Source organism: Salmo trutta, chromosome 14 (assembly GCF_901001165.1).
Source record: "Salmo trutta chromosome 14, fSalTru1.1, whole genome shotgun sequence".
In the NCBI taxonomy this organism is placed as follows: Eukaryota; Metazoa; Chordata; class Actinopteri; order Salmoniformes; family Salmonidae; genus Salmo; species Salmo trutta.
The window spans coordinates 2,500,273-2,515,911 of NC_042970.1; the positions used below are offsets into that span (position 1 = coordinate 2,500,273).

At 42.9% G+C, this 15,639-nt stretch overlaps 1 protein-coding gene across 1 annotated transcript in view; it reads left to right on the plus strand.

Moving 5' to 3' along the window:
* The first annotated feature begins 2,127 nt into the window (after window positions 1–2,127).
* Window positions 2,128–15,639, plus strand: part of phf2 (PHD finger protein 2) — a 138,773-nt gene continuing 125,261 nt past the window's right edge. Inside the window, exon 1 of the mRNA XM_029774208.1 lies at window positions 2,128–2,314. Coding sequence (XP_029630068.1) covers window positions 2,217–2,314 — 98 coding nt within the window. The 5' untranslated portion in view covers window positions 2,128–2,216. The remainder of the gene's footprint in view (window positions 2,315–15,639) is intronic.

A 15,639-nucleotide genomic window follows, 5' to 3' on the forward strand; every position in this document is an offset into this window, starting at 1 on the left:
GGTGAAGTGCCTTGATCAAGGGCACAAAGGCAGGAGATGGTAGGTTTGCATGGGATCAGACACAGCAGCCTTCCAATGTCAATCATGCTTAGTTTAAGGCTATAACAATAGTCATGAAAATGTGAATAAACCCTTAATTAAGTGTGAATATACAGGAGGTGTCTATAGCATAATGTCATTTGTGAATTTCGGTGAACATAGTTTAATGGACCGACTTGGAAAAAGACAGCTCCTACACTTCTTTCATCCCAAATCAAGAGTAGATGTAATATTCATTTTTATTCATTCCTATGTTGTTAATAAATCAAACAGATTGATATGATAAAAGACAAATGTAGGTTATAGGAGGATTTTAATCGTAACTGTTGGCATTTCATCTCCATCGCCGTGTCTCGCGGTGATACGGAAACGATCTGTATTTGATCAGGTAAAGAATCGGTAATTTTGGTCGATTCCGGTTGCTCGATTTCTACCGATAAAAAGCAAAGCTCGAGCTTGTCGGTTTGGAAAGTCCCGGGATGCCCGGTTAATGCCATTCATTCATCTGATGCGAGCCATCCAGGACGGCCGCTGACGTAACAGATATTACAACGCAACAAGGATACATTTGATATTACATTTGATGTTACATTACATTTGATGTTACATTTGATGTTACATTTGATGTTACATTTGATGTTACATTACATTTGATGTTACATTACATTTGATGTTACATTTGATATTACATTTGATGTTACATTACATTTGATATTACATTTGATGTTACATTACATTTGATGTTACATTACATTTGATGTTACATTTGATATTACATTTGATGTTACATTTGATATTACATTTGATGTTACATTACATTTGATGTTACATTTGATGTTACATTTGATGTTACATTACATTTGATGTTACATTTGATGTTACATTACATTTGATGTTACATTTGATGTTACATTTGATGTTACATTACATTTGATGTTACATTTGATGTTACATTTGATGTTACATTACATTTGATGTTACATTTGATGTTACATTTGATGTTACATTACATTTGATGTTACATTACATTTGATGTTACATTTGATATTACATTTGATGTTACATTTGATATTACATTTGATGTTACATTACATTTGATATTACATTTGATGTTACATTACATTTGATGTTACATTACATTTGATGTTACATTTGATATTACATTTGATGTTACATTTGATATTACATTTGATGTTACATTACATTTGATGTTACATTTGATGTTACATTACATTTGATGTTACATTTGATGTTACATTACATTTGATGTTACATTTGATGTTACATTTGATGTTACATTTGATGTTGGTTTGTGAGCGGCGGGATATTACAGGCACCAGGGGGCAGGGAAACAATGATGCACTTCAGGAACACTATCGACCTCTGTGCTAAATCAGCACGATAACCAAGTCAATGCAAGAGCAGTGGATCATGGACTTCTGGATTTAATGTCCAGCGGAACTGACTAGCTTCTGCTTGTGGAAGATCTTCATATTGCATTTTGTTGCAGTAGAGTTGCTGCTGCCCGGTCTCTCCCTCTGTCTCTCTCTCTCTCCCCATCTCTCCCTCCGTCTCTCTCCCCCTGTCTCTCTCTCTCCGTCTCTCTCCGTCTCTCTCCCTCTGTCTCTCTCTCCCTCCGTCTCTCTCCCCCTGTCTCTCTCTCTCCGTCTCTCTCCCTCTCTCTCTCTCTCCCTCCGTCTCTCTCTCTCTCCCTCCGTCTCTCTCTCTACGTCTCTCTCTCTCTCCCTGTCTCTCGCTCTCTCTCTCTCTCCCTCCGTCTCTCTCCCTCCGTCTCTCTCTCTCCCCCCGTCTCTCTCTCTCTCCCCCCGTCTCTCTCTCCCTCTCTCTCTCTCTCCCTCCGTCTCTCTCTCTCTCCCTCCGTCTCTCTCTCTACGTCTCTCTCTCTCTCCCTGTCTCTCGCTCTCTCTCTCTCTCCCTCCGTCTCTCTCCCTCCGTCTCTCTCTCTCTCCCCCGTCTCTCTCTCTCTCCCTCCGTCTCTCTCTCTACGTCTCTCTCTCTCTCCCTGTCTCTCGCTCTCTCTCTCTCTCCCTCCGTCTCTCTCCCTCCGTCTCTCTCTCTCCCCCCGTCTCTCTCTCTCTCCCCCCGTCTCTCTCTCTCTCTCTCCGTCTCTCCCTCCCTCCCTCTCTCCGATCCAACGTTGTTGTCAGTGATCTAACATGGCGACTGTACCAGTATATTGCATCTGCAGATTACCGTACGACGTTACCCAGTTTATGATCGAATGTGACGCGTGCAAGGACTGGTTTCACGGAAGGTAAACGCCTGAATGTATCGTGTTGTTTTTCTGTCCGTCCACGGTGTGTTTTGCAGGGGGATTTGAACGTTTGACAGGTTATCTTTGTCGACATGTGAATTTACCAGAAGAACGAGGCCGCTGAAGAAGGAAGGCGGAGTTAAACATACATGACTGGGTCGGGACATTTTACCGAATAGCACCGATATATTTACTCTGTAATATGTTCACCTAAATACGAAGCTTTGTTCGGATAACTGGGTTGTATTTCATGCTGGTTTTCCATCTGTATGTGCTGTGGCTGGCGACAGCAGGGAACGGTCTCCATCATGTTTTAGTCTGTCCCGTCGTTAAACCACACAGTACTGTGGTGTTTTATGGTCTGTGGACGTTATAAAAGTCCTCTGACAGCAGGACAGACAGTAGCTAAACATCTCCATCATGTTTTAGTCTGTCCCGTCGTTAAACCACACAGTACTGTGGTGTTTTATGGTCTGTGGACGTTATAAAAGTCCTCTGACAGCAGGACAGACAGTAGCTAAACATCTCCATCATGTTTTAGTCTGTCCCGTCGTTAAACCACACAGTACTGTGGTGTTTTATGGTCTGTGGACGTTATAAAAGTCCTCTGACAGCAGGACAGACAGTAGCTAAACATCTCCATCATGTTTTAGTCTGTCCCGTCGTTAAACCACACAGTACTGTGGTGTTTTATGGTCTGTGGACGTTATAAAAGTCCTCTGACAGCAGGACAGACAGTAGCTAAACATCTCCATCATGTTTTAGTCTGTCCCGTCGTTAAACCACACAGTACTGTGGTGTTTTATGGTCTGTGGACGTTATAAAAGTCCTCTGACAGCAGGACAGACAGTAGCTAAACATCTCCATCATGTTTTAGTCTGTCCCGTCGTTAAACCACACAGTACTGTGGTGTTTTATGGTCTGTGGACGTTATAAAAGTCCTCTGACAGCAGGACAGACAGTAGCTAAACATCTCCATCATGTTTTAGTCTGTCCCGTCGTTAAACCACACAGTACTGTGGTGTTTTATGGTCTGTGGACGTTATAAAAGTCCTCTGACAGCAGGACAGACAGTAGCTAAACATCTCCATCATGTTTTAGTCTGTCCCGTCGTTAAACCACACAGTACTGTGGTGTTTTATGGTCTGTGGACGTTATAAAAGTCCTCTGACAGCAGGACAGACAGTAGCTAAACATCTCCATCATGTTTTAGTCTGTCCCGTCGTTAAACCACACAGTACTGTGGTGTTTTATGGTCTGTGGACGTTATAAAAGTCCTCTGACAGCAGGACAGACAGTAGCTAAACATCTCCATCATGTTTTAGTCTGTCCCGTCGTTAAACCACACAGTACTGTGGTGTTTTATGGTCTGTGGACGTTATAAAAGTCCTCTGACAGCAGGACAGACAGTAGCTAAACATCTCCATCATGTTTTAGTCTGTCCCGTCGTTAAACCACACAGTACTGTGGTGTTTTATGGTCTGTGGACGTTATAAAAGTCCTCTGACAGCAGGACAGACAGTAGCTAAACATCTCCATCATGTTTTAGTCTGTCCCGTCGTTAAACCACACAGTACTGTGGTGTTTTATGGTCTGTGGACGTTATAAAAGTCCTCTGACAGCAGGACAGACAGTAGCTAAACATCTCCATCATGTTTTAGTCTGTCCCGTCGTTAAACCACACAGTACTGTGGTGTTTTATGGTCTGTGGACGTTATAAAAGTCCTCTGACAGCAGGACAGACAGTAGCTAAACATCTCCATCATGTTTTAGTCTGTCCCGTCGTTAAACCACACAGTACTGTGGTGTTTTATGGTCTGTGGACGTTATAAAAGTCCTCTGACAGCAGGACAGACAGTAGCTAAACATCTCCATCATGTTTTAGTCTGTCCCGTCGTTAAACCACACAGTACTGTGGTGTTTTATGGTCTGTGGACGTTATAAAAGTCCTCTGACAGCAGGACAGACAGTAGCTAAACATCTCCATCATGTTTTAGTCTGTCCCGTCGTTAAACCACACAGTACTGTGGTGTTTTATGGTCTGTGGACGTTATAAAAGTCCTCTGACAGCAGGACAGACAGTAGCTAAACATCTCCATCATGTTTTAGTCTGTCCCGTCGTTAAACCACACAGTACTGTGGTGTTTTATGGTCTGTGGACGTTATAAAAGTCCTCTGACAGCAGGACAGACAGTAGCTAAACATCTCCATCATGTTTTAGTCTGTCCCGTCGTTAAACCACACAGTACTGTGGTGTTTTATGGTCTGTGGACGTTATAAAAGTCCTCTGACAGCAGGACAGACAGTAGCTAAACATCTCCATCATGTTTTAGTCTGTCCCGTCGTTAAACCACACAGTACTGTGGTGTTTTATGGTCTGTGGACGTTATAAAAGTCCTCTGACAGCAGGACAGACAGTAGCTAAACATCTCCATCATGTTTTAGTCTGTCCCGTCGTTAAACCACACAGTACTGTGGTGTTTTATGGTCTGTGGACGTTATAAAAGTCCTCTGACAGCAGGACAGACAGTAGCTAAACATCTCCATCATGTTTTAGTCTGTCCCGTCGTTAAACCACACAGTACTGTGGTGTTTTATGGTCTGTGGACGTTATAAAAGTCCTCTGACAGCAGGACAGACAGTAGCTAAACATCTCCATCATGTTTTAGTCTGTCCCGTCGTTAAACCACACAGTACTGTGGTGTTTTATGGTCTGTGGACGTTATAAAAGTCCTCTGACAGCAGGACAGACAGTAGCTAAACATCTCCATCATGTTTTAGTCTGTCCCGTCGTTAAACCACACAGTACTGTGGTGTTTTATGGTCTGTGGACGTTATAAAAGTCCTCTGACAGCAGGACAGACAGTAGCTAAACATCTCCATCATGTTTTAGTCTGTCCCGTCGTTAAACCACACAGTACTGTGGTGTTTTATGGTCTGTGGACGTTATAAAAGTCCTCTGACAGCAGGACAGACAGTAGCTAAACATCTCCATCATGTTTTAGTCTGTCCCGTCGTTAAACCACACAGTACTGTGGTGTTTTATGGTCTGTGGACGTTATAAAAGTCCTCTGACAGCAGGACAGACAGTAGCTAAACATCTCCATCATGTTTTAGTCTGTCCCGTCGTTAAACCACACAGTACTGTGGTGTTTTATGGTCTGTGGACGTTATAAAAGTCCTCTGACAGCAGGACAGACAGTAGCTAAACATCTCCATCATGTTTTAGTCTGTCCCGTCGTTAAACCACACAGTACTGTGGTGTTTTATGGTCTGTGGACGTTATAAAAGTCCTCTGACAGCAGGACAGACAGTAGCTAAACATCTCCATCATGTTTTAGTCTGTCCCGTCGTTAAACCACACAGTACTGTGGTGTTTTATGGTCTGTGGACGTTATAAAAGTCCTCTGACAGCAGGACAGACAGTAGCTAAACATCTCCATCATGTTTTAGTCTGTCCCGTCGTTAAACCACACAGTACTGTGGTGTTTTATGGTCTGTGGACGTTATAAAAGTCCTCTGACAGCAGGACAGACAGTAGCTAAACATCTCCATCATGTTTTAGTCTGTCCCGTCGTTAAACCACACAGTACTGTGGTGTTTTATGGTCTGTGGACGTTATAAAAGTCCTCTGACAGCAGGACAGACAGTAGCTAAACATCTCCATCATGTTTTAGTCTGTCCCGTCGTTAAACCACACAGTACTGTGGTGTTTTATGGTCTGTGGACGTTATAAAAGTCCTCTGACAGCAGGACAGACAGTAGCTAAACATCTCCATCATGTTTTAGTCTGTCCCGTCGTTAAACCACACAGTACTGTGGTGTTTTATGGTCTGTGGACGTTATAAAAGTCCTCTGACAGCAGGACAGACAGTAGCTAAACATCTCCATCATGTTTTAGTCTGTCCCGTCGTTAAACCACACAGTACTGTGGTGTTTTATGGTCTGTGGACGTTATAAAAGTCCTCTGACAGCAGGACAGACAGTAGCTAAACATCTCCATCATGTTTTAGTCTGTCCCGTCGTTAAACCACACAGTACTGTGGTGTTTTATGGTCTGTGGACGTTATAAAAGTCCTCTGACAGCAGGACATGACAATAGCAGCCCGCTGTCCTCCACACAGACACTCTGAACAACTGGCCGTTCATACACGTTGCAGTGCTGGCTTGCTGTCTACATTTTCTCTGGAAAATGATCCAAATGGCTTCAACATTTTCACAGCATGTATTTGAAACTAATTCTATTCTCTGGAGTGTGTTTCACCAAGCGGCTCATCAGTTTATCTCGCCGATGATAATGGAAGTCTGACACATCTTTTTTTGCTTTATTTTAAATGTTGTTACGACGTCCTTAGGGTGCATACTCATAGTTGTATATATAGTGTATCTGCCTGGTAGGGTGCATACTCATAGTTGTATATATAGTGTACCTGCCTGGTAGGGTGCATACTCATAGTTGTATATATATTGTACCTGCCTGGTAGGGTGCATACTCATAGTTGTATATATATTGTACCTGCCTGGTAGGGTGCATACTCATAGTTGTATATATATTGTACCTGCCTGGTAGGGTGCATACTCATTGTTGTATATATATTGTACCTGCCTGGTAGGGTGCATACTCATAGTTGTATATATAGTGTACCTGCCTGGTAGGGTGCATACTCATAGTTGTATATATAGTGTATCTGCCTGGTAGGATGCATACTCATAGTTGTATATATAGTGTATCTGCCTGGTAGGGTGCATACTCATAGTTGTATATATAGTGTATCTGCCTGGTAGGATGCATACTCATAGTTGTATATATAGTGTATCTGCCTGGTAGGGTGCATACTCATAGTTGTATATATAGTGTATCTGCCTGGTAGGGTGCATACTCATAGTTGTATATATAGTGTACCTGCCTGGTAGGATGCATACTCATAGTTGTGTATATATAGTGTACCTGCCTGGTAGGGTGCATACTCATAGTTGTATATATAGTGTACCTGCCTGGTAGGGTGCATACTCATAGCTGAAAGGGATCCATGTACACACTTACATACTTGATTGATCCAGTCAGACAAGATGACGTCCCTCTCCCCATGCCGTCCTTCTCCCCACGCCGCCCCTCTCCCCACGCCGCCCCTCTCCCCACGCCGCCCCTCTCCCCACGCTCTCCCTCTCCCCACGCTCTCCCTCTCCCCACGCTGTCCCTCTCCCCACGCTGTCCCTCTCCCCACGCTGTCCCTCTCCCCACGCTGTCCCTCTCCCCACGCTGTCCCTCTCCCCACGCTGCCCCTCTCCCCACGCTCTCCCTCTCCCCACGCTCTCCCTCTCCCACGCTGTCCCTCTCCCCACGCTGCCCCTCTCCCCATGCTCTCCCTCTCCCATGCTGTCCCTCTCCCCATGCTGTCCCTCTCCCCATGCTGTCCCTCTCCCCATGCTGTCCCTCTCCCCATGCTGTCCCTCTCCCCACGCTGTCCCTCTCCCATGCTGTCCCTCTCCACAGCTCTCCATCTCCCCTGCTGTCAAATCTAATTTTATTTGTCACATGCAGAATACACCTTACAGTGAAATGCTGACTTACAAGCCCTTAACCAACAATGCAGTTCAATAAATAGAGTTATGAAAATATTTACAAAATAAACTAAAGTAAAACATTTAATAAAAAGTAACACAATAAAATAACAATGCAGTTGAAGAAATAGAGTTATAGGCTATATATGAGGGGTATATACAGGGGTTACCGGTACAGAGTCAATGTGGAGGCTATATACAGGGGGTACCGGTACAGAGTCAATGTGGAGGCTATATACAGGGGGTACCGGTACAGAGTCAATGTGGAGGCTATATACAGGGGGTACCGGTACAGAGTCAATGTGGAGGCTATATACAGGGGGTAACGGTACAGAGTCAATGTGGAGGCTATATACAGGGGGTACCGGTACAGAGTCAATGTGGAGACTATATACAGGGTATTACGGTACAGAGTCAATGTGGAGGCTATATACAGGGTGTTACGGTACAGAGTCAATGTGGAGGCTATATACAGGGGGTACCGGTACAGAGTCAATGTGGAGGCTATATACAGGGGGTATCGGTACAGAGTCAATGTGGAGGCTATATACAGGGGGTACCGGTACAGAGTCAATGTGGAGGCTATATACAGGTGGTACTGGTACAGAGTCAATGTGGAGGCTATATACAGGGGGTACCGGTACAGAGTCAATGTGGAGGCTATATACAGGGGGTACCGGTACAGAGTCAATGTGGAGTCTATATACAGGGGGTACCGGTACAGAGTCAATGTGGAGGCTATATACAGGGGGTACCGGTACAGAGTCAATGTGGAGGCTATATACAGGGGGTACCGGTACAGAGTCAATGTGGAGTCTATATACAGGGGGTACCGGTACAGAGTCAATGTAGAGGCTATAGACAGGGGGTACCGGTACAGAGTCAATGTGGAGGCTATATACAGGGGGTACCGGTACAGAGTCAATGTGGAGGCTATATACAGGGGGTTACGGTACAGAGTCAATGTGGAGGCTATATACAGGGTGTTACGGTACAGAGTCAATGTGGAGGCTATATACAGGGTATTACGGTACAGAGTCAATGTGGAGGCTATATACAGGGGGTACTGGTACAGAGTCAATGTGGAGGCTATATACAGGGTATTACGGTACAGAGTCAATGTGGAGGCTATATACAGGGGGTACCGGTACAGAGTCAATGTGGAGGCTATATACAGGGGGTACCGGTACAGAGTCAATTTGGAGGCTATATACAGGAGGTACCGGTTCAGAGTCAATGTGGAGGCTATATACAGGGGGTACCGGTACTGAGTCAATGTGGAGGCTATATACAGGGGTTACCGGTACTGAGTCAATGTGGAGGCTATATACAGGGTATTACGGTACAGAGTCAATGTGGAGGCTATATACAGGGGTTACCGGTACTGAGTCAATGTGGAGGCTATATACAGGGGTTACCGGTACTGAGTCAATGTGCGGGCGGGGATTCAGGTTGGTCGAGGTAGTTTGTTCATGTAGGTAGGGGTGAAGTGACTATGAATAGATAATAAACAGCGAGTAGCAGCAGTGTACAAACTCTGACTCCCGAGTGGCGCAGCGGTCTAAGGCACCGCATCTCAGTGCTAGAGGCGTCACTACAGACCCTGGTTCAATTCCAGGCTGTATCACAACCGGCCGTGATTGGGAGTCCCATAGGGCGGTGCATAATTGGCCCTGTGTCATCCGGGGAAGGCCGTCATTGTAAATAACAATTTGTTCTTAACTGACTTGCCTAGTTAAATAGAAAACAAAAGGGGGAGGTCAATGTAAATAGTCCGTTGGCCATTTGATTCAGCAGTTCAGCAGTCTTATGGTTTGGGGGTAGAAGCTGTTAAGGAGCCTTTTGGACTTAGACTTGGCAGTGTGGTAGCAGAGAGGAGAGTCTATGATTTGGGTGAATGGAGTCTCTGACAATGTTTTGGCCCTTCCTCTCCTTGAAAGCGGCAACTCTAGCCTTTTAGCTCGGTGCGGATGTTACCTGTAATCCATGGCTTCTGGTTGGGATATCAGCTTGTCAATGATATTGTCTCGATATCAGTAGCATGTTGTTTGTTTCTATCCTAAATATAACTACAGTAACTCCCATGGAAGTGTTTCGATGTAGTGCCAGGCTAGCTAGTCTAGTGTCAGTGTTGTCTGCTTGGCTGGAATCAGTAACACTACATCATAATGTTATGTCATAGTAATGACATAAGGCTGTTATTAACATGATTTAGAGCTTGTAAAGCTGTTCTGAACCATGTCTGTCAGATCTGCTGTTTGTATTTATTATGGATCCCCGTTAGTTCCTGCCAAGGCAGCGGCTACTCTTCCTGGGGTTTATTATGGATCCCCATTAGTTCCTGTCAAGGCAGCAACTACTCTTCCTGGGGTTTATTATGGATCCCCATTAGTTCCTGCCAAGGCAGCAGCTACTCTTCCTGGGGTTTGTTATGGATCCCCATTAGTTCCTGCCAAGGCAGAAGCTACTCTTCCTGGGGTTTGTTATGGATCCCCATTAGTTCCTGCCAAGGCAGCAGCTACTCTTCCTGGGGTTTATTATGGATCCCCATTAGTTCCTGCCAAGGCAGAAGCTACTCTTCCTGGGGTTTATTATGGATCCCCATTAGTTCCTGCCAAGGCAGCAGCTACTCTTCCTGGGGTTTGTTATGGATCCCCATAAGCTGTTGCCAAGGAAGCAGCTACTCTTCCTGGGGTCCAAACACATTAAGGCACTTACATTACATATAAAACAACAGATTAAACAGTACATCATATAACATTATTACACCACTACATATCTACAATACAACATGTATAATACCACCACTACAATACAACATGTATAATACCACCACTACAATACAACATGTATAATACCACCACTACAATACAACATGTATAATACCACCACTACAATACAACATGTATAATACCACCACTACAATACAACATGTATAATACCACCACTACAATACAACATGTATAATACCACCACTACAATACAACATGTATAATACCACCACTACAATACAACATGTATAATACCACCACTACAATACAACATGGATAATACCACCACTACAATACAACATGGATAATACCACCACTACAATACAACATGTATAATACCGCCACTACAATACAACATGTATAATACCGCCACTACAATACAACATGTATAATACCGCCACTACAATACAACATGTATAATACCGCCACTACAATACAACATGTATAATACCGCCACTACAATACAACATGTATAATACCGCCACTACAATACAACATGTATAATACCACCATTCAACAATATTACAATGTACAGAATGCCAAGAGTGTTCAAAGCTGTCATCAAGGCAAAGGGTGGCTAATTTGAACAATCTCAAATATATAATATATTTGGATTTGTTTAAAACTTGTTTGGTTACTACATGATTCCATATGTGTTATTTAATAGTTTTGATGTCTTCACTATTATTCTACAATGTAGAAAATAGTGAAAATCAAGAAAAACCCTTGACTGATACCTTGTGTCTGAGAGTACGTGCTAGAGCGTGTGTGTGTGTATGCTTGTCTGTACCGTTGTGTGTCTCTTCACAGTCTCCGCTGTTCCACAAGGTGTATTTTTACCTGCTATTTAAATCTAATTCTACTGCTGCATCAGTTACCTGATGTGGAATAGAGTTCCATGTAGTCATGGCTCAATGTAGTACTGCGCGCCTCTCATAGTCTGTTCTGGACTTGGGATCTGGGAAAAGATCTCGGGTGGCATGTCTTGGGTATGTATGGGTGTCTGAGCTGTGTGCTAGTATTTTAAACAGGCAACTCGGTACCTTCAGCTTGTCAATACCTTTTACAAATACAAGTAGTGATAATGTCAATCTCTCCTCCACTTTGAGTCATGAGAGATTAACATGCATGTCATTCATATTAGCTCCCCGTGTACATTTAAGGGCCAGCTGTGCTGCCCTGTTCTGAGCCAACTGCAATTTTCCCAAGTCCCTCTTTGTGGCACCTGACCACACGACTGAACAGTAGTCCAGGTGAGACAAAACTAGGGCCTGTAGGACCTGCCTTGTTGATAGTGTTGTTAAGAAGGTAGAAACTAGGGCCTGTAGGACCTGCCTTGTTGATAGTGTTGTTAAGAAGGTAGAAACTAGGGCCTGTAGGACCTGCCTTGTTGATAGTGTTGTTAAGAAGGTAGAAACTAGGGCCTGTAGGACCTGCCTTGTTGATAGTGTTGTTAAGAAGGTAGAAACTAGGGCCTGTAGGACCTGCCTTGTTGATAGTGTTGTTAAGAAGGTAGAAACTAGGGCCTGTAGGACCTGCCTTGTTGATAGTGTTGTTAAGAAGGTAGAAACTAGGGCCTGTAGGACCTGCCTTGTTGATAGTGTTGTTAAGAAGGTAGAAACTAGGGCCTGTAGGACCTGCCTTGTTGATAGTGTTGTTAAGAAGGTAGAAACTAGGGCCTGTAGGACCTGCCTTGTTGATAGTGTTGTTAAGAAGGTAGAAACTAGGGCCTGTAGGACCTGCCTTGTTGATAGTGTCGTTAAGAAGGTAGAAACTAGGGCCTGTAGGACCTGCCTTGTTGATAGTGTTGTTAAGAAGGTAGAAACTAGGGCCTGTAGGACCTGCCTTGTTGATAGTGTTGTTAAGAAGGCAGAGCAGCGCTTTATTATGGACAGACTTCTCCCCATCTTATCTAATGTTGTATCAATATGTTTCGACCAGGACAGTTTACAATCCAGGGTTACTCCAAGCTGTTTCGTCTCCTCAACTTTCTCAATTTCCACATTTATTTATTACAAGATTGAGTCGAGGTTTAGGTTTAGTGAATGATTTGTCCCAAATACATTGCTCTTAGTTTTAGAAATATTTAAGATTAATTTGTTCCTTTCCACCCATTCTGAAACTAATTGCAGCTCTGTTGTCAAATCAAATCCAATGCGCCGAAAACAACAGGTGAACTTACAGTGAACAACTTACAGTGAAATGCTGAATACAACAGGTGTAGTAGACCTCACAGTGAAATGCTGAATACAACAGGTGTAGTAGACCTCACAGTGAAATGCTGAATACAACAGGTGTAGTAGACCTTACAGTGAAATGCTGAATACAACAGGTGTAGTAGACCTCACAGTGAAATACTGAATACAATAGGTGTAGTAGACCTTACAGTGAAATACTGAATACAATAGGTGTAGTAGACCTCACAGTGAAATGCTGAATACAACAGGTGTAGTAGACCTCACAGTGAAATGCTGAATACAACAGGTGTAGTAGACCTCACAGTGAAATGCTGAATACAACAGGTGTAGTAGACCTTACAGTGAAATGCTGAATACAACAGGTGTAGTAGACCTCACAGTGAAATGCTGAATACAACAGGTGTAGTAGACCTTACAGTGAAATGCTGAATACAACAGGTGTAGTAGACCTCACAGTGAAATGCTGAATACAACAGGTGTAGTAGACCTCACAGTGAAATGCTGAATACAACAGGTGTAGTAGACCTCACAGTGAAATGCTGAATACAACAGGTGTAGTAGACCTTACAGTGAAATGCTGACTTACAAGCCCTTAATAACCAACAATGCAGTTTTAAGAAAAATTCCCCCCCAAAAGTACGAAATAAGAATAACAAATAATTAAAGAGCAGCAGTAAATAACAATAGTGGGGCTATATACAGGGGGTACCGGTACAGGAAATGTGCGCCGGTGTCGAGGTAATATGTACATGTAGGTAGAGTTATTAAGGTGAATATGCACAGATAATAAACAGAGAGGAGGGGGGGGGCAATGCAAAAAGGTTGCAGTCATTTCAGTCACTGTAGTAGCTGACGTGTATAGTGTTGAGTCATCCACATACATACACACACTGGCTTTACTCAAAGTCAGTGGCATGTCATTAGTAAATATTGAAAAAAGTAAGGAGCCTAGACAGCTGCCCTGGGGAACTCCTGATTCTACCTGGATTATGTTGGAGAGGCTTCCATTAAAGAACACCCTCTGTGTTCTGTTAGACAGGTAACTCTTTATCCACATTATAGCAGGGGGTGTAAAGCCATTATAGCAGGGGGTGTAAAGCCATTATAGCAGGGGGTGTAAAGCCATAACACATACGTTTTTCCAGCAGCAGACTATGATCAATCATGTCAAAAGCCGCACTGAAGTCTAACAAGACAGCCCCCACAATCTTTTTATTATCAATTTCTCTCAGCCAATCATCAGTCATTTCTGTAAGTGCTGTGCTTGTTGAATGTCCTTTCCTATAAGCATGCTGGAATTCTTTTGTCAATTTGTTTACTGTAAAATAGCATTGTATCTGGTCAACATTTTTTCCAAAAGTTTTCTAAGGGTTGGTAACAGGCTGATTGGTCTGTTATTTGAGCCAGTAACGGTGGCTTTACTATCCTTAGGTAGCGGATTGACTTTTGCTTCCAGGCCTGAGGGCACATGCTCTCTAGTAGGCTTAAATTGAAGATATGGCAAATAGGAGTGGCAATATCGTCCACTATTATTCTCACTAATTTTCCATCCAGATTGTTAGACCACAGTGGCTTGTCATTGTTGATAGAAAACAATCCTTTTTTCACCTCTTCCACACACTCTACGGAATTCAAAAGTACATTTCTTGTCTTTCATAAGTTGGTCAGATATACTTGGATGTCTCGCTTTTGCTGCTGGCATATCATGTGTAAGTTTTGCTAACCGTGCCAATTAAAAAATCTATAAAGTAGTTGGCAATATCAGTTGGTTTTGTGATGAATGAGCATCTGATTCAATGAACGATGGAGCAGAGTTTCCTTTTTTGCCCAACATTTCATTTAAGGTGCTCCAAAAGCTTTTTATATAATTTATTTTTGTTTCATAGTATATTTTATTTTTATTTAGTTTAGTCGCATGATTTCTTAATTTGCACTACGCTTTCCCATAGGATGTACTGCCAGAATTATTTGCCTTACCTTTTGACTCAATTATTCAATTCCTCATCAATCCACGGGGTTTTAAGTTTTTACAGTCATTTTCTTAATTGGTGCTTATTATTAAATGGAAAAAGCTATTACATAAATGTGTCAAGTGCAGCGTCTGTTTGCTCCTCATTACCAGCAAATAGTCTTTACGTCATCATAAGATGAGAATTACTACAAAACGTATTGTATGACCTCTTATACACTATATTAGGCCCAGCCTTTGGAACTTTGGTTTTCCTAGATATGGCTATTATATTGTGATCACTACATCCTATGGATTTGGATACTGCTTTAAAGCAAATATCTGCAGCATTAGTAAAGATGTGATCAATACATGTTGATGATTTCATTCCTGTGCTGGTTGTAACTACCCTGGTAGGTTGACTGATAACCTGAACCAGGTTGCAGGCACTGGTTACAGTTTGAAGTGTTTCCCTGAGTGGGCAGCTTGATGAAAGCCAGTCAATATTTAAATAACCCAGAAAATATACCTCTCTGTTGATATCGCATACATTATCAAGCATTTCACACATGTTATCCAGATACTGACTATTAGCACTTGGTGGTCTATAGCAGCTTCCCACCAGAATGGGCTTTAGGTGAGGCAGATGAACCTGTAGCCATATTACTTCCAACAGTATTTAACATGAGATCCTCTCTAAGCTTTACAGGAATATGATTCTTAATATAGACAGCAACATCACCCCCATTGGCATTTCTGTCTTTTCTGTCGATGTTATAACTATGTGTCGTTACCACTGTATCATCAAAGGTGTTATCTAAGTGAGTTTCAGAGACGGTAGCATCG